The sequence below is a fragment of the Eurosta solidaginis genome, chromosome 1 (genome assembly GCF_040869045.1).
Source record: "Eurosta solidaginis isolate ZX-2024a chromosome 1, ASM4086904v1, whole genome shotgun sequence".
In the NCBI taxonomy this organism is placed as follows: Eukaryota; Metazoa; Arthropoda; class Insecta; order Diptera; family Tephritidae; genus Eurosta; species Eurosta solidaginis.
Window position 1 is genome coordinate 294634926 of NC_090319.1, and position 20552 is coordinate 294655477.

General features: G+C 33.0%; 1 protein-coding gene across 2 annotated transcripts in view; it reads right to left on the reverse strand.

Moving 5' to 3' along the window:
* The window catches only part of Gasp (Chitin binding Peritrophin-A domain-containing protein Gasp), a 146136-nt gene that overhangs the window by 29105 nt on the left and 96479 nt on the right, over positions 1-20552 (reverse strand). Inside the window, exons 2-5 of one of the 2 annotated variants that reach the window (XM_067761100.1) lie at positions 14727-14936; positions 10623-10811; positions 10339-10549; positions 8977-9836 (exon numbers count right to left, since the gene is read on the reverse strand). In XM_067761100.1, coding sequence (XP_067617201.1) covers positions 9710-9836; positions 10339-10549; positions 10623-10811; positions 14727-14936 — 737 coding nt within the window. In that variant the 3' untranslated portion in view covers positions 8977-9709. Of the gene's footprint in view, positions 1-8976; positions 9837-10338; positions 10550-10622; positions 10812-14726; positions 14937-20552 lie in introns of those variants that run through there. The other variant, XM_067761101.1, reaches the window with a different exon arrangement.

Consider the following 20552-nt stretch of genomic DNA (forward strand, 5'->3'; position numbering starts at 1 on the left):
GCCATAAAGGTGGATCAGGGTTGACTCTAGAATGCGTTTGTACGATATGGGTATCAAATGAAAGGTGTTAATGAGTATTTTTAAAAGGGAGTGGGCCTTCGTTCTATAGGTGTTCGCCTTTTCGAGATATCGCCATAAAGGTGGACCAGGGGTGACTTTAGAATATGTTTGTACGAAATGGGTATCAAATGAAAGGTGTTAATGAGAGTTTTAAAAGGGAGTGGTGGTAGTTGTATATGTGAAGGCGTTTTCCAGATATCGACCAAAATGTGGACCAGGGTGACCCAGAACTTCATCTGTTGGATACCGCTATTTATTTATATATGTAATACCTGTCAAGATTTTAAGGGTTTTTATTTCGCCCTGCAGAACTTTTTCATTTTCTTCTACTTAATATGGTAGGTGTCACAACCATTTTATAAAGTTTTTTCTAAAGTTATATTTCGCGTCAATAAACCAATCCAATTACCTCACCATGTTTCATCCCTTTTTTCGTATTTGCTATAGAATTATGGCATTTTTTTCATTTTTCGTAATTTTCGATATCGAAAAAGTGGGCCTGGTCATTGTCGGATTTCGTTCATTTTTCATACCAAGATAAAGTGAGTTCAAGTAAGTACGTGAACTAAGTTGATTAAAGATATGTCGATTTTTGCTCAAGTTATCGTGTTAACGGCCATGCGGAAGGACAGACGAACGACTGTGTATAAAAACTGGGCGTGGCATCAACCGATTTCGCCCGTTTTCACAGAAAACAGTTAACATCATAAAATCTATGCCCCTACCAAATTTCAAAAGGATTGGTTAATTTTTTTCGACTTATGGCGTTAAAAGTATCCTAGACTAATTAAATGAAAAAGGGCGGAGCCACGCCCATTTTGAAATTTTCTTTTATTTTTGTATTTTGTTGCACCATGTCATTACTGGAGTTGAACTTTGACATAATATACTTATATACTGTAAAGATATAAAATTTTTTGTTAAAATTTTACTTAAAAAACAATTTTTTTTTAAAAGTGGGCGTGGTCCTTCTCCGATTTTGCTAATTTTGATTAGGAGTACATATAGTAATAGGAGTAACGTTCCTGCCAAGTTTTATCATGATATCTTCAACGACTGACAAATTACAGCTTGCAAAAGTTTTAAATTACCTTCTTTTAAAAGTGAGCGGTGCCACACCCATTGTCCAAAATTTTACTAATTTCGTATTCTGCGTCATAAATTCAACTCATTTACCAAGTTTCGTCGCTTTATCTGTATTTGGTAATGAATTATCGCACTTTTTCGGTTTTTCAAAATTTTCGATATCGAAAAAGTGGGCGTGGTTATAGTCCGATATCGTTCGTTTTAAATAGCGATCTGAGATGAGTGCTCAGGAACCTACATACCAAATTTCATCAAGATACCTCAAAATTTACTCAAGTTATCGTGTTAACGGACGGACGGACGGACATGGCTCAATCAAATTTTTTTTCGATCCTGATTATTTTGATATATGGAAGTCTATATCTATCTCGATTCCTTTATATATGTACAACCAACCGTCATCCAATCAAACTTAATATACTCTGTGAGCTCTGCTCAACTGAGTATAAAAATTAAAATGTGAGGGCATTGAGAATTTTAAAATTTTTTTAAACGTCATTTCGGCTCTCACCGGTTTTACCTTGTAATATTTATACCATGTATTACAGTTTGTTATATTTCTGTTATGAAAACAAAACCAAAAAAAAAATTTTTATGTGAGAGCAGTAATATTTATACCATGGTTCAGTGGACGATGACTAGTTCTTTAGTTGGTGTGGCGACTGGGCTTCCAATATATTGTAGTGCTGTTGGCGGAGTCTCCAATGGTTTCTGGTGGATGCTGGACTTAGAAGATTGCAAAAGGAGGATCAAGCGCGCATAACAATCTTCTCACAATGACCAGCCATGTGGACCTAGAGTGTTAGTGGGATATAGTTCACATGCCGAGTGTAAGCAATATCATGGAGGACGTTCCTCTCCACCAGCTGAAAAAATGTGGCCAACTTCCCCGGAACCGCCGAACCTTCTTGTTTTCTATCTAGAGATTATTTAGCTGTCATGGATCGCAGTGCTCCCTACTCTGTGCATGCATAAATATTGCAAACGGGGAAAATGTAAAATTTTCTTATCATTTTCCTAGCATAATTAATCACTTAACTCGCAAAGTTCTGACAGCTTTTTACCTTAATTATTGCAGTGCTGGAAAGTTCCAGTGGAATATTAGTTTAGGTACCTAAAATTTAGGCGAACTCGCACCCAGCCTTAAACTATTTTGGTATACAACAAAGCAAGTGGGTATAAAACTTGTTTGAAAATGTAATTGGCAGTGTAAACGAAAAGAAAAAAGATTGCGTGTAATTACACTTTGTCTGCGTTTATTCACGCAACATTCTGCTTTGTTTATTTCATTTAAAAAATTTTCGTTTGTTTTTTATAAAAACATATGTACATATGTATATACACAGCGCCATACTTACATGCAAATCTTTCTATGTACTAAAAATCCTACCAGCGTAATGCGATCTTCAGTGTTGCCAAGTAACCAACAAAAACAACCAGTTAACCAACCAACCAACTGCCAAACCACCAACCAAACCATTGAAGGAAACCGACAACAGACCAACAACAAAGTCATTGCAAATAGCAAAATGCGGTTACACTTGCTACTTTCCTGTCACCAACTAACTTTACATAGTCTACATCCCACTTCACACATACATATACAAATAGAAGCACATACAAAAAGGTATATACTTACGTCTGTAGTTAGTTAAGTACGAACATACAAAGCAAATTTAACTTTTAATTGTGACTAAACATAAACACTTTTTAACCTCATTCGCAAACCTTTACTATTGCTTTTTATCCTGTTATAGGTTTATGTGTTTGTGTTTGTGTCTGCTTTGATTTCTGTGCTTGTGATGGCATTTTTGTTTGACTTTGTGCTTTATGCTTAGCGCAATGCGTTTTTCGTACTTTCTCTTTACAATTTCATATACGTATTAAGCTGGGTCGACTTATTAACCGATATCGCGCCATCGATTTTTCGATAGGATTTGGGCTCAAGAAAAAAGAGTTGCACTACGCATACCCAAAAAATTGTAAAAACGTTGCCGATAACAGTTTTTTGAAAAAAAAAAAAAATTTTTTATGTTTTGGGGAGTGTTTTGGTCGAAAAATTTACCCTTTTGCCATTTTTTTTTCGCAACTTCGAAAATTATTTTTTTTTTGGTATGCGTAGTTGAAATTTTTTTCCTGAGCCCAAATCCTATCGAAAAATCGATGGCGCGATATCGGTTAATAAATCGACCCAGCCTAATACGTATGTATGTATGTATTCGTATGTGTTTACGCATTCAGCATTTTCTAGTCTTTGATGTTTTTGTTTGTATGGTTTGTATAAATATTTTGTATTTGTGTTGTTTATTATAATAGTTTAGAATATTACGCTCTATGCACGTTGTTGTCGCCTGTGGTTTTCATGCCTCATGACTTTTTATTGCGTCGACATTAACTTTCTATTAACTTAAGCAGCAAAGTAAAAGCACAATCAGATTTTTAGTGTTTTGTATTATTTCCTGTTGTGTCAAATAAATATTTATTTTGCTAATGTAATTTAATTGAAATTATCTAGCTTTGGTGCAAATTGCATTGTTGTGTTCAGATAATTCTTTTTTTAGTTAATCAGCGAACTTTGCCATATATTAATCACTGGAACTATAATCAGCAAACAATTTGGTAAGAACAAGCAGAAGTAAGAATCTGAAAGGCTGTTTTATATGAACTTAACTCAAAATTCAACGAAATAAGAAACCGGAAAAATTTTTCCTATTAGTTATTGTTTGAAATGGAAGAAATTGATAAAAAAAAGTCGTTACAAAGGTTTGACTCTGAAAATAATAACCCGACGTTTGGGGTAATTTTTGTGTAGTGGATTTATATTCCCGTTTTTGTTCCAATTGCCGCGATGCTCAAACGCTATCACTTTATAACAAGCTTCACTAATTTCTTTTGAGGGTTAATATATCTTTTGCTACTACTTAAGTATGTGTGATTTGTTAAAAACTAACTTGGAATAACCTGGTTGGGCAAAGGTGCTTCCATTCGCCACTCACCTTAATCCCAGAGGGATTCAACGTATTTTTAGGTGGAAACTGAGGTTTTGTAGCGTCCCCAACCCAATTGCCTAGCAAACTCAATGTAGTCATATTAAATCGTTACCAAGTCGAATATAAATCGTCCCAAAACCTTCGAGTGTTTTTGTTGTTACAAAAAGAAGAAAAAAAGGATCAAAAATCGCTGAAAATTTATCCATATGGAAGTGTCGGCAGTGCGTCCTATATAAGGGCATTGTGTACCTGCTACCTTAGCCTTACCTCACCTTACTCAAATATGGACAGTGGCTTTTGAATTATTCAATCATACAGGAGATCATCAAGTTAACTTACTGTCTAATTCTGAAAAAAATTTGCAATTAAAGATCAGCTGAATTTCAAAGTTCGCATGAAAAATAGTTTTCAGTTTTGTTCCATTTATTTAAATCTTTTATAATTTTTGCGCAAATCTACGTGAAATGAGTAATCTCCAAAGAATCGACAAATCACGGACATAAAAAAAAAACTATTTGTTACAAGGGTTTCAATGGGTTGATAAGCGCAATGCAAAGCTTGATAGTTTCAAAGCTTCCGCAACCCGATTTTCAAGCTCGTCTACGCGAGGGGAATCCTGTTACAAATATAAATGTATCATACACATATTTAGCAGGCGACGCTCTGGCGAGGGGGGCGGGGGCGTTATGACGTTATGACACTATGATCCGGCTAATACCTTAATTGTGCTTTGTTACCGGATAGTACAGGTTCCATAGCCGGCAAAGCACCATAAACAACGATTACACTCCCCAAAACCTTCGACACACAAAAACAATAACAACTACATTAGTTATAAGATTATTTTTTCACAATAATCCGTTTAACAAATTAAATTTAACAATTTCTGTATTTTTACAAACATACGATTACTATGCTTAAAACTTAAAACGCTTTTCAGCTTCTCAGCACCAGCCTTGGAGCTAGTAAATACGTATCTTCTTGGGAGATATCAAGCAGTAAGCGTCGGTAGCTCCATGTCAAACTTTCTAAGTGTAGCCAAGGGTTCCCCAAGTATCTATACTTGGACCCTTATTAGTCGTTCTATATATAAATGAACTGCCTGAAATTCTTAAATATAATAGCCTCCATTAATAACTGCGTACGGGCTAGTCTTAAACCCAAGTAAGTTTCGATGCATCTTTATTTATAAAAAAAAAAACCATTAACATAGATCAGTGCCCCAAAATAGCATTGAACTATGCTCCGATAAACTTTGTCGACACGACAAAAAATCTTGGTGTCATTTTAACACAACATTAACTTGGAACAATCATATCTTTTCTACAATAGGCAAAGTATATGGCATGTTACGATGACTACGCACCACACACCACTTCACACCATAAAAATTATTAAATCGGTTTTAGAAATTGAAGTTAAATCCTCTCCATATTTAAAAAAAATTAATACGTTTTGGTATGGAACTCATTATGTAAAACTTCGATTACTATTTACGATAAGTTAAATCAATATTTAGGTTGTATATATACAAAATGAGTAATACAACTAACATAATTAAATGTTGACATTTTAAACTTGCAATTTATTTACCGTTTTGTTTTTAACTATACACATAAAACATGTAAGAAACACCTTGAATATGTATAAAACACTTTAACAAGAAATTGTTAGTTTACTAAATATGTTCCTCATTTCATTTAGATTGTTTGTTATGTACAAATGTAAACATGCATTAATGAAATGGGCTATAACACATTTATCCTTTTATGACTTAAAGCTTTAAAGCTTAGTATACAGGTGTAAATAAATTTGAACTTTTCACCACCAAAATCAGGGTTGCGGAAGCAGTTTTTTTTTCTTTATATTCAAAAATTCTACTGTATTAACGTCATTAAAGTTCTTCGGGTTAAATTTGATCCCAATAGCAAATTTATGGCATACTTTGGAATCGCGTTTTCATTCGAATCGAGTCACAGAATAAGTCCCCAGAAGTTTCAATTTAAGTTCAGATAATTACAACTGAAGTTCAGAAAATTTAAACTTAAATTCAGAATCTCTATATATAGTTCAAAAAAATACAACTTGGGTTCAGAATTTAAAATTGAAGTTCAGAAAATGTCAACTGTGGTTCAGAATTTAAATTTGTAGCTCAGAAAATTTCATTTGTAATTTTCTGAATTATTTAAAATTCAGAAAATTTCAACCGAAAATTTTTCTGAACTTCAAATGCAACTATCTGAACTACAATTGTAATTTTCTAAATTTCATCTGTCATTTTCTGAAATACAAATACTTCAAACTTCAATTGAAAATTATGAATTTCAATTTTCTGAACTTAACCTGTAAAAGGTGTAAACATTCAAAGTCAAAGAAAGCAGACATTGTTGTAAATAAGATTTTTGAATTCTGGACAGAAAGAAAAATAAAAAAAAAAATTGTTTACAGTGGGAGGAATTATACCCAAAGATCAGAATTTTAAAAAACACCGTTTTACATGAGGCCAAAATCGCAAGTATCTTTTAGGTTTATAAAATATATGAAATTTACTAAATTTTAAAAATGATTACCAAAATTTTTTCGGGTGAAACACCTTTTGTTTTCCTAAAATGGGTTAAATTTAAGCCGAAGACCTTAAGAGAGTTAAAAAGATTAAAACAAAATTTGAAATCAAATAACATTCAGGAAAGACGTGCAATGCGAAAATAAGGCCAGTTAACAAAGTTATTATTGATACTTTCATTTAAATTTGCTTAATGTTGTTTTTTGCTTTTCTTAAACCTGAATTCTAAGCTTTAACATAAAAGAAAATGCATAAATTGATTTGCCTAGTTGAAGGAAATAAGGATATTCAAACGTATTGCAGATAGCGTTTACTGGAAAAACTGAACCTATAATGTTAATAATATAGTTCCACTAAAAATTTATTTTAAAATATGTTAGTATCTTTAGAGTCGGTGGTATGTATGAGGTCCTTTTTGGGTATCGGAAACATATTATAGACATTTTTACATAAGTTCTTTACATAAGTTAGTTGAAAAGAGAAACGATAAAATGTGATAGAATGGTAATGGACATATGTAGGTATGGTACGGATAGAACTGAGAGTGGCCTTAGAGATCAAACACACAAACAAGAGCTTTTCGAAACGCAAATACATATATATCACATATTTTTACAGGCATGCTTTATTTTTTTTTAATTAATGTACAAACTGAAATAAAGTTTTAATAAAATTTCGAGTAAAAAATCTAATAATGATAAATAAAGCCAATAAAAATTATTTTTCAAAAACTCAAGTTATACATATCGAACTATCCTGCTAGAGAAGCAGTAACAGTTTTGTTACAAGGTACGTATCTCGGAAAATAAGGACAAAAAGTTTCGCAAATGAAAAAATGCGCATAAAATGCTAACAGTTACTTTGTATATTTTTGTTTTTTTATTTTTATTGGTATAGAGTTATATATTTATACCAGTGACGTGCAAAGAAATAGTATACATTTTTTCATTGCTGTCCATGGGACCGAACTCTTCTGCAGAGCTCCGACATCAAGGTTTGTACAAAGCCATACTGTTCGCCACATTCTTTTTACTTTTATAATGGTTTTTGTTGTTTTCAAATGTTTTGCTTTTATCAGAGCACTATATCTCTAAGTTGGCCGCGACAGACGCCCTTTGGATGGTTTCAAGCTTTTGCTATAATATAGCACATTGTTATCTTCGAACCAATTTTGGGTGACACACGCGTAATTTACTGGAGCTTAGTCCAGAAATAACATAGTTGGACCATTATGATAGCGTAGGAATAATATAACACGTTATGAAGGCAATCGTTCACGTATATTTCTGTGTTTATGGTTCTCATCGTAAAGAATGGTATGGGTTTATTATGCCCACATTTACAAATAACTTTTCTGTTTGGACAGTTTTTTTTTCGATAAGAAAATATACTATTCACACATAATTTTCCAATTCAGAACCTTTCTGCGAAAACTTTTCTATTGGTATGGGTTTTTACGAAATAGGAATGTCCTCTCCGGACTGCAAGCAGTAGAACTGGACAACGTTTCTAGGTCCATTTTCAAATACTTTTGGTGGTCCATAATTTTTTTCCCCAATTTCATCTTATAGAGCTTACGTGCAAGGGAAATACATTTTGAATTTTTTTTTGGAACTTTTTCCTTTTTGTACGTTTTAATACCGTGTTTTGCTTGGTACGTGTGACTCTAACAAATGGGTTGGCATGGTTAAGTTTTTCCTAATTAGGGATGATGAAAGATTATTATCCAACTGTGCGTCTGCTGATAGTTTTGGTTGGCCAATATTTGGCTTGTTTTCACTAAGCAAGATTTATTGAAGCACAAAAACGTTCTTCGGCAGTGTGATAAGATGATCCTGGGACTTTCGTCAATTTTTTTGTAACTCAAACTAGCTTTTCCCCAGTATTCATATTTCCCGTTGTTGAAGGCTTGACCTCAGAAGCTTATACATTTTTTCGAAAATGTTTAGAAACAGCAATTCAAAAATAATTAGTTCAAAGCGTATTTTGTGCCAATTGCTAAAAAATTTGTCGGGAGTTTTAAATTTGCAGAACTTTCTGTTACATTCCTTGCTTGTTCAAGCTGCAAACTTTTTAAGCGGGCTCTTGGGATATGTCTTTAATATTGATCTCGCTGAGATAAATGCTTGTTAACAAAGCTTTTAAGTTACGATCTTTCTATTAGGATAAAACGCTACACAATAATTCAGAAAGTTTTCGATAGTATTACATTTTTATTTTCTTACCCTTAATTTCGTTGCCTCTTATGGCTGCCTCTAAGAAAAGAAACCAAAAAGCTTTGTTTTTAATGTTTTTTTTTAGTTTTTATATTTTTCATTTTCTTTCTTGTTCTCTTTATAAAATAAAATTATAAACTTACAATCAATAATCACTTAAACGTAAAAATGTCTAAGATTTACGCGACAATTACAGATTTTAGTCAATCTCTTTCTTGCTTTATACCAAATATCTTTCATTCATTCTGGCTCTTTCATCTAATTTCAACGGCTCCGAAATTCATTCGTTTCGTCGCTTACTCTCCAAACTCTTGTACTCTTAATGAAGGCGTAAAGTGTTTATGCTCTCAAATAGAGTGTAATTATGCTGATATTTAACTTACTCTTTTTGCTTTATTGTTTTTTTTTTATTGTAAATTTATTATATGAGTATTACTTCTAGAGAATTTCGAAAGCCAATTTTTTATCCAAAATATAGTTTATTTTTTTCTTGTATAAATAAGTTAAATTTTTTTTAACGCATATTTAAGTTCTTCGGGTAAGATAACCCTTGAAAATTTTTGCTTGTGAGAGTAGAAAATAGAGACAATGAGTTGGAAGAATTTAAAAATTTCGGAGAACTCGGCATATTCAATAGACAGAAAGTTGATTTTTTATGAAATGTGATCATTTGGTACTCGTCTAATGCGAGTATGGAAAGTTAAACAAAGGAAAAGTATAAGGTTCACATAGATTGTGTAAAATTATATGTGTGTGTTTGTACGGAGGGAAGGGGATTTATGAGAGATATTTGTTTACGACGAGGAAGCAGCAGCTGCTTTGGCTTTTGCTGTATTCTTAGTGCGACCTTCGCTATTTAATCCAGCTAAGAGTTCACTTTTGCGGATGCTCTTCAAGTCCAAATCACCATAGTAGTCTTCACTGTAATTGTATAATGTGGATATGATAGAGAATGTAAAAAATGGGTTAGAGGATGTCTCAAAGAGAGCAAACTTAAAACTACGAAGACATGATTTTGTTGAAGGGAAGGAAGCTCACTTGTATAAAGTTTTAAGCGTGCCAATATGCAAAAGTGAGTGTGAAAGGATTTTTTGTGAGGTTACAAAGCGTGCAGAGATAAAAGTGAAAGAATTAGAGCGTACGTTATAATTAATGATTTAATAAAATAGGGTACAAAAAACAACTATGAAAATGAAAAATGTGAACGTGGGTGTAGTGAATAGCTGTCCTAATAGCGTGCTTTTGATTTAAAACCGAGGTTTAAGAAAATTGCAATATAAACATAAATAGTAAAATTCAAATTAGTCACATAAAACAAACACCATTTTAAATCATAAATAAGTGAAACTAATTAAGTGAAATATTAGCCCATTAAAAAAATAAAAAATTTTATAAAACCGTGGGCAATTTTTCTGTAACTTACCATCCGGGAACATCCTCGGGATCTTCACAGTTACCAGAACCATCAGAATCACCAATTTTGAAAACAGTACCAATTGGGCAACCATATTCACGGGCAACACCCTCCATGCAAACATAGTATTTTCGGCAATCTTCTGGATGAGCATGTCTTGAGAAGGTACCAGCATTGGCAATTTCACCGGCAGCAGGGCAACTGAAACCATTAGCAACTTCTGCACAACACAAAAGCAGTAACAATTGGTGAGTATTGTGGAAAATATAATGAATTTATGATAAAATGTTTACCTTCGTTTCTGCATTCTGGCACTTGATCAGCCCACATGCACACACGTGCATCGCGATCGTAAGCGAGGCCGGGCGAGCATTGATATCTGGACGGTTCACCGTTCCAACAATTCCAGAAGACATCACATTTCGCCTCATCGGGGAAGATACCATAGAGGCGGGAGCAGTGAGGTGTTGAAATTGGGGGTTCTAGAAAGAAAATAATTTGTTAAAAAAAATCAAAATAAATAAAAAGATGATAAAAAAATTTTAAGGACTACCTTTATATAAATAGACCAAAAAATAGAAGAAAATTTTTCCTTTAATATAGACATAGTCTTGTTGAATTTTGACTAAAAAACTTTAACAATAGCTCTTGCAAAAAATGTTGGGATTTAAAACTATAAAAGTGGAGCGCAATCTTTCAATTTAAGGCAAACAAAATGTACTTGGGGTTAACTAATTGATTATTTAAAATTTAAACATTCGCTCTACCTTTATAATTTTAAATCCCAAAATTTTTTACAAGAGCCATTGTTAAAGTTTTTTATTCAAAATTCAACAAGACTATGTCTGTATTAAAGGAAAAATTATATTTTTTGGTCCATTTATATATAGGTAGTCCTTAAAATTTTTTTATCATCTTTTTATTTTCAATTTTTTAGTACTGCCTACAAAAAGGCATTTGCAACTTCGATTAGTAATTTAAGTAATTCTTAAGTGAAAATTCTTATCTTTATTTATTAGTTCAAAATAGCAAGATTTAAGAGAATTATTGGAAGTTTCCCTGACAACACTGACGAAAACAACAGAATTCCACCTCGCCTCATAACAAGAGAATTCCACCTTTTGTGTCAGCTACTTAATTGGCTCAGCTGAAAATCGTGGTGAAATTTGCATACGCCTTAAAGTCTAGAAGAATCGTGGTGAAAGTGGCGTACGCCTAAAAGTTGAGTTGGACCTTCAACGAGGTGGAATTCTACAACGCCTGCAACACTCAGGAGGCTAGGCATGAAGGTATGGCCGAATCTTCTAAATTGTTGGACTTGTGCGTTACATAGCTCAAATTTTTTGATCAAACATTGCACTATCACCGAGTTTTAAACTATGTTTCAGGTTTCAATTCTCTAGATATCCAGAAAGTTAGTTAAAAATCGATTGCAAGATTTCCAATTTAAAACTATTTTTCTCAATATCTCGATCCATGCGCCACCTAGCGGAATTTTTTTGATAAAATATTGCATTGTCACCGGATTCTGACTTACGGCCCAAGTTTCTTGTCTCTAGCTCATCGGGAAGTTACTCGAAAAACGATCACAACATTCCCCCTCCCTTTTTAAAGGATTTGCAGTTATCTTGACTAGCGCGCCACCTAGCGGAACTTTGTTTTCTATAAGTTGTACTGTCGCCAGGCCTCTAACCAAGTGCCAAGCTTCAAGTCTTTAGGTAAACGGGACGTTAGTTAAAAGTGGATTGAAAGACTCCCAAATTAAAATTTGTTTTCTTACTTACTTTTTTTTTACCAAATGTTGCATTGTCATCGGGTTCTGACCCACGGCCCAAGTTTCAAGTCTCTAGCTCCCCGGCAAGTTATTCAAAAGTCGATCGGAAGATTCCGCTCCTTTTTCAGGGATTTCTAGTTATCTCAATTAGCACGCCACCTAGCGAAACTTTTTTTTCTATAAATTGTATTGTCACCGGGTCTCGAACTATGTGCTAAGTTACAAGTCTCTAGGTAACCGGGAAGTTAGTTAAAATGGACTAAATGATTCCCAAATTAAAATTAATTTTCCTAATATCTCGATCAATGCGCCACCTAGCGGATTTTTTTTGATCAAGTGTTGCATTGTCACCGGGTTCTGACCCACGGCCCAAGTTTAAAGTCTCTAGCTCACCGGAAAGTTACTCAAAAATCGGTCGCAAGATTCCCCTCGTTTTTCAGAGATTTGTAGTTATCTCAATTAGCACGCCACGTAGCGGAACCTTGTTTTCTATAAATTGTATTGTCACCAACTTAAAAATCGATCGCAAGATTTCCTGTATTTTTTCAGGGATTTTTAGGGATTTTCGTTTATCTCGATTCGTCTGCCACCTGGCGGCATTGCCATCAACTCGCAAGCTATGTGCCAAGTTTGAAGTCTCTGAATCACAGAGAAGTTAGTTAAAAGTCGATCGCAAAATTTCCATTTTAAAATTAATTTTCTCTATATATATCGATCCGTGCGCCACCTAGCGGATTTTTTTCACTTGCATTGTATTGTCTCCCAGATCTGAACTATGTTCTAAGTATCAAGTGTCTAGCTCAACGGGAAGTTACCGAAAAAGACTTTTCCGTGGGTCAACAATTCGTAATGGAATGAGGGGACAAACATGAAAGGGACTTAATATAAAGGTAATAAAACGGTGCTTATTTCTGAATTATTGTAAATATTTCTACAACTTCCGGAAAATTTTTTAAGTCTTCTCAAGTCTGAAAATAAGTTACAACCTAGAAAGGAATGGCATTCGGTACGAAGTTAGTAAAAAGTGACTCAGACAACGTACCCTAGGAAGAGCAGAGCAAATATGAAGTCGAAGGCTAGTCTCAAATGGGACCACATAGCTGTTTTTTTCGAATAATTTTTGCAAAAAGTTCTTAGGATTGTGGAATCTGTTAATATTTAGATAACTCGAGAGAAGTCCAATGAATGAAATAAAAATGTAACCCCTTGTTAAGACATTAAAACATTTGAGGAAATTGCAAAGGGGGAGAGAGATGAAAGGTAGTTACGGTAATCTCAAGGAAGAAAGAAAGTAAGAGTAGAGGGAGATATGAAGTTAGATAGTGAGATAGGCAAAGGGAGGAAACGAAAAACGATAGGCAGATAAATTGCAGAGAAAAGGTGAGAATAAAACGTGTAGAGAAAAAACAGTGATTGATAGAGGAAGAAAGAAAAGCATCGCTAGTTAAAAAAGGGAATGGGTTAAAAAAGGGAAATTTGAAGGGAGAAGAATAATCAGCCTACTTTTTGGGAAATTTTCAAAGAAGTATATCTTGTGTACTTGGTATTTTTCGGCTATAAAAATTTTTGGATAAGTAAGCGGGCCCATGCCCTCGGGCAATTTAAATTTCATTTTGTCAAAGATCTGAGAATGTTTGGTTCAAAGTATCCTCAAATGCCAATACTTTACTGTATGTATGTCCATATAGAATTTTGGGAGAGTGGGCAGTGCTACGCTCACTCTTTAAATTCGATATATCTCTGCAATTATTTGAAGTAGGTATTCAATGTTCAGTATAGAGCTTCCATTTATAAAGAAATTGAAGTGTGCGAGGTTATGGGATTAGGAGTGTGAATATTAATGAAAGTGTGAGTGATAGTTGCAGTGGAAGGGAGAAAAAGGAGAACAAGTTAATTTGGGTAATGGGGAGAACATGAATAATAAGGAGGACATTTACAGACAGGGCAAAATTTTCCGATCACGCTAGTAAAGAAATAGAAGAAAAAAGTGTCCAAGTGACGTATTTGAGAATTATGAAATGAGGCATCTTTATAATACTCTGAAATCTCATTTTTACATATGTGGGACGATCTCAAGTAAAAATGTTTTCATTTAATTGAAATTGGCATTTTTTGTCGCACACGATCGTTATATTTCCTGGAATCTAGCATACAGCTTCAACTCGTTAGTCATTATTACACTGCGCATTAACATGCAAAATTCAGCGCCGAAAAGTATGCGCTTTTTCGTAAATTTGTTCAGTGGCGGTTTTAATATTTTACGAAAGCATTTAGATGCTGCTCGGTCGAACATTTTTTCAGATTTGGACACTCAGTGGAAAAAGTCAAAAACAATATCCCATATTCAAGTAAATATGGTTGAGTTAAATAAGAATTTTCAAGTATTCAAATTTTTCATTCTGGAGACCTTTTACTTTTCACTTTTGTTTCAGAGTTTACTCTTCTTATAGCTGGCAAAGACCTAGCAGGCCCAAAATGTTGGAAACAATTTTTACGGTTTCCAAGTATTACTAACAACATAAACGGTATATGAAAGTAAAGGGCTGTCGGGTCGACATAAAATATGTTCCTGGCAATAACTTAAAGAGCTGATTAATTCAATTTTGTTAATAAATACACTTACCTAATTGTGAGCGGTCACCACAATCCACATTATGCAAATAATCACAGTTCTCCGTAAGGAATTTCGGATCTGAAGCATCGAATGCGAGTCCATTACCGCATGTCTTCAATTCCGCAACATTATTGTCACATTTCCAGTATTTGTCGCACGAGAGATCATGTGGATAGAAGCCGAAATCATCAGGACATTTGAAACTATCTTGTGCAACGGCTGTAAGAAAAAGAAACAAAAATAACAAATTAGCATCATTTGTATTAAATATATGTGTAAATTTTAAATAAAATTGTAATAATATATGTACATTAGGGTGGTACTTATAAATAAAAAAAATATGTTTTGCAGTATCACCCCTTGGTAATACCTAGATAAAATATCATATAAGTCCCGATTGAAGACGTTTTAAATGCGTCGCACAGGAGTCGAAATTAAGTTTTCTCTATGAAGATTTAAAAAAATAAAATTGAGTTTTTTGAATTTCAGTAACATGAATCGATAGTACTTTAGTTAGCGATATCACATATAAATTTTGCTATCGATTTAAAACGATTAAGGCATGCTGTACAGGGATCAGAAGACTCATATATATAAAAAACTGAAATTAAATGAGTGTTCGCCACCCTAATCTCAAATCGGGACCAATATTTATAAGTGATACTTTTGACTTAGATTTTACCATGAAAAAATCGTTTATTAGATTTATGAGGAGCACCCTAATTCATGCCAACTAATTTGAAATATCAGCAGGAAAAGCGAAACATAACGGTAGTATTGTGTTCTTGTGCAGCATTTATTGTAAGATGGCGTCAAAAACTAGTATCTTGCTCAGTTACTTAGAATAATTTTCTAAACTTGACTCACGATATAAAATATTAAAATGCCATATAAAAACGAAAGCCATTAACATAATTATGCAAAACAAAATCTCATATACTATAAAAACATATACTTGCATTAGTATTCATGTCTGTATAATTTTTCATATGAATATTTTACAATTCAGCATTTCGTTGCATGGCATCTCTCAAAATGCCTAGAAAATTTGGTAATTCCATTGGCTATTCGCATATTTTTATCTGCACTCGTCCGCTGAGTATTGCTGACAACAAATTTGCTTAGTGCCACATGCAACATTTTAAATTACATATCGTTTGTGTGTGCATATAAATACAAACATACAGGTAATAAACGTGTAATAGTTTTTAATCTCGTTGTGCGGGGCCGAATTACAAAAACAACGCCAAAATTGCGAGCCATCATTGAACATCCGCAACCAAGGCCTATCGAATTGGTAAATGTGGAGATATCCGTTAGTTGATGGAATGTAGTTATTCACATACATATATGTATGTACAAATTACACTGGATCACAAATTCCAACTTTTTTCCTACACCAGAGACCCCATTATGAAATTCCTATGTAAAATCACCGCCTGATTCCGGAAATCAATGTTATTTTTCATTCTATGCTAACGTTTTTGAGATATTTACGAATTGCCGTTTTAAAAAAAAAAAAAAACTTGGGTCCACTTAATCATATATATCCCAAGAATGAATTGAGCAATTCAAAAACGGTTTGAATCTTTTAAAAGGTAATAAAGTTTTCTATAAACTGTGCGTACAACACTTTTTCCTGGACACTGCAGATTCTAAGATAACGTACAATCATTACGGATTTTTTCAATTTTTTTTGCAAAAATATAAAAAAAAATTGTACTTTGCGAGGAAGGATTTCGAAAACTTTTTATTTTTTGCTGATTTTTTTTCTCTCTAAGCTCTGTTTTTAAATAAGCTTTCACTCCACAAAATCGATGGACTAATACAAAAGTTATAAGCATTAAAGTAAATATATCCACTTAATACTTAATTACTCTACTGGTACATATGTGTTAGTATTCGCTAACTAACTGATATACTGATACCTACCTGATAACAAACTGATATACGAATACTAACACATATGTACCAGTAGGGTTCTTAAGTATTAAATGGATATATTTAGTTGAATGCTTATAACTTTTGTATTAGTCTATCGATTTTGTTGAGGGAAATCTTATTTTTTTGTAATAAAACAGAGATTATAGAGAAAAAAAAATCTGCAAAAAAAATAAAAAGTTTTCGAGATCCTTCCTCGCAAATTACAAATTTTTTTATAATTTTTCAAAAAAAATTGAAAAAATCTGTAATGATTGTACGTTATCTTTGAATCTGCAGGGTCTCGGAAAAAGTGTTGTATGCACAGTTTATAGCAAATTTTATTACCTTCTGAAAACGTTAAATCTTTTTTGAATTTAATTCGTTCGTGGAATATATGATTAAGTGGACCCATTTTTTTTTTTTAACGGTAATTCGTAAATATCTCAAAAACGTTACCATAGAATTAAAAAAAAACTTGAATTTCGGAATCAGGGGGTATTTTACATAGGAATTTCATAATGTCGTCTCTTGGGTATTTTGGTTGTAAACCAGTGTTATTATTCATGCCATTTTATTTAATCAATATAACTCGTGTTAATAAAAAGGCGAGAAATTTACTTAGTTTCTCAAATCGATTCAAGATTTTGCAAGTTATTTCTTGTTTGATTTTGTACAGGCTCGACTTCCAGATTTTTATAAGTGACGATGACGAGTTTTAAAATTTTTTCTAGCGATAAGCCCATTTATACATTTTTTCTTGTTTCTAGTTAAGGTATTTTGATAAAACAGAACATAATCTATGATTATTTGCCGGCTCAAGGTCCAAATTAAAACACAAACGTTTCGTCTTTTTTGTTAATATATTTCGGTTACACTTCGGAAACCATCCTCAGGACACTATTAACAACATAACAATATAAAACAATGTACAACATAAAAGATTAGTAAACAAAAAATCAAAAAATCACATACATGATGATCCGTCTAATGTGTCTATTGTTGTCGCTTGCTCTCCAACAAATGCCTATACAAATGCGCGCTGTGGTCTATGTCCGTTTTGAAGTTCATTCGTTCAACGTACCTAGTTGATTATGTGAAGCATTTCCAATGTAAATCGTTTCCCGTAGTGTTGTTTTTGTTGAAGTATAGTTCCTCTGTCAAAGTTAGGAGAATGCCCGGTACTTTTAAAGAATAAAATAAAACATATGTAGTCACTTGATATAATAAAATATTTGTTTCACATGACTCCTTTTAGTCACAAAATTCGCCCTGTCGTGCAGTGTAGGATCTCCCCTTTATTTATGCAAATTCAATCTTAGTGCAAAATTCTTCATTACATATAAGCCAATGTGTTAAACTTACTTTGGGATTGGGCAGTGCTCCAAAACTAATTACAATTCATATATGAAATAAGTTTTCTTACTCTCTCGTAGTACTTAACAACATAACAAGAAGTGGCCTAAATGCCTCATTAATTGGACCAATTATTTTGATGTGTATTTAAAAGTTATCGATTTGTTAGCAAAACTTTATTTATTCCTATAGAAATATTACCGGCCATTTATCGAAACACAATCGATATGCTATCAAAAATTTATCGACTTTTTAACAAAAATATTGATTTGTAATTGATATATTACGAATTTTTTATTGGCGAACTTCACGAGTACTTGTGTTAGGACAGGTTAAACTAACTGGTTATTTTACGACCAAACTGAAAATCCCTATCAAAAACCGGACTTATGTTAGAAAATAACTCCTCTAGCAAACACTAGAAGCTTTCTTGCCACTAGCTGCTTCTAGATATGAAAGCTGCATCATTCCTTATAGCTGGAGTCTTTGTCTGGCAAGAGCGCAAAACGTTCTCCTCCAAGCCGCACTTCCTACATTTACTTTTACTGACCAAACCTAATTTAGAGGCAAAAGGTTGCACCAAAAGGCAGTGCTCAGTCGGAATTCCCATCATGTGTCTACAGTCCTCTCTCTTTAACGAGTACTTGGTACTCACGCTTTTTTTGTATGAGTCCTGGAGTACCCTGTAGCACTTATGCGTGTATTCATCACGAGGTTTTGTGGCTTCATAATAATGTACATTATTATAATATTTTATTTTGCATTTACGAAGATGTAAATAGCTGTGGAAATTTTATGCAAATTTCTTCATAAAAAAATTTTCCATGTTTTTATTTAAAAAGTGTGTTTTAAATTTTTTCTATACGAAAGGCGCATAGTCTCTCTTTTTTATACGAAATAAAAAAATTAATAATGCTTCGGAAAAATATTTTTATAATTTGAAGCTTTTTTTTTAAATATTTACAAATTGACATTTAAGACATAAATTGATTGAGTTTCAAAATTTTATGCTCAAAACAACTTTGAAAATTCTTAATAATGAACTCTAAATTTTCATGGGTTCTCCAAATTTAGAACAAAAAATTTCAAGTTTTAATTTTTTGGCGTTTTTTTTTTTTGGTTTCTCTTTGTTGTTGTTGGAGATTTTAAGGAGTGATCTCTATGTTGATCGTTCTTTGCCGGATATGGAACCGGTATGTTCCGGTAAAAAGCACCATTAAGTTGCAAGCCCGTCCAAAACGGAAGCGATATATTATGGCCGAATTCAACTTTCTAGGCCACCTATTTCAATTCAAGCGCTCTACCTATTGGCAAAATGTATTGAATTTACGCTAAGATAGGGCGCTTTTGAAATAATGATAATTATCTTATTGATATTAGAGAATAATTACGCAACACTGCTCTATTCCCATTTTATACACACTTTGGTACATTTGTATAAATACGTTTTTGGTCCCAAATTATGTGGAATATATTTCGGCACGTTCAACAAAACCTGCTCAGTATCTATATTTTGTTTCTGTAAGCTGAGTTAAAAGCATAATCAAATATAAAATCAGGTAAAGTTATAACTTAGCCAACGCGATTTTTAAGATTTTAAAAAATATTGCGATGATAAATATATTTTTAATATAAAATTTTCACGTAGGTGTATTTAAATTTTTGTTTTCGAGTTTTTATTTCTTTTTTTTTATTAAAATTCGTATTTTATTTTATTTTATTTTATTTTTGACATTTAAAAATATATAGTTACGAAGTCAATTTATTTACTCTTAACTTATTTACTTATTTTTAAATGCTTTTTTTATAAAACAATTTACACAACTCTGTAACGATGCTTAATCGTGCCGTCGCTATTACCACAATGCATGATGTTGTAAATGAATACAAGTATTGTGTGTCTAGATGTGTACACATTTATTGTTTGCTAAAATTTTTTCAATTTAAGATCCAGTTAACTGAGTTTTATATGCACATATGTATATAAAAAATAGTGTAAATTTATTTATATATTCACTCAGAATCACCTTCACGCTGATTTTCGTTACAATTAAATTTCTTTCACTGAAAATATTTAATTAAAATTCCGCCAAAAACAACATCAAACATGACAAAGACAACCAAAATAAAATAAATACATACATATTTGCAATAAATAAATAAAATTATAATAACAGCATCAAAGGGTGTTCAATACGAAAAGCCACAAAGTGTTGGTAAATTTGTTAGTAGCAACAAGGGGAGGAACGAGAGACAGCAAGGCAGCAGCGCGAAACAAAAATTGGTAACGCAGTCACTTAACAGTTTAGTGGCATTGCCTGTCCAATGCATGCAATACAGCGCTCGTGCCAATGCAAGGCTCACATCGCGACGCGTCGGTTGTGTGTATGTATGGAGGTGTAAACGAATGTGGCATTTGTTTTAGTTGCCAACTCTCTTGTGTGGCCGCTTCTTAGCTAGCCAATATAAACAAAAACCACCAACCAAAATTTACACTGTTACAATAACAACAAATGTTTTATACAATTTAGTGCGGGAGTGTAAATAAATAGTAGCTGT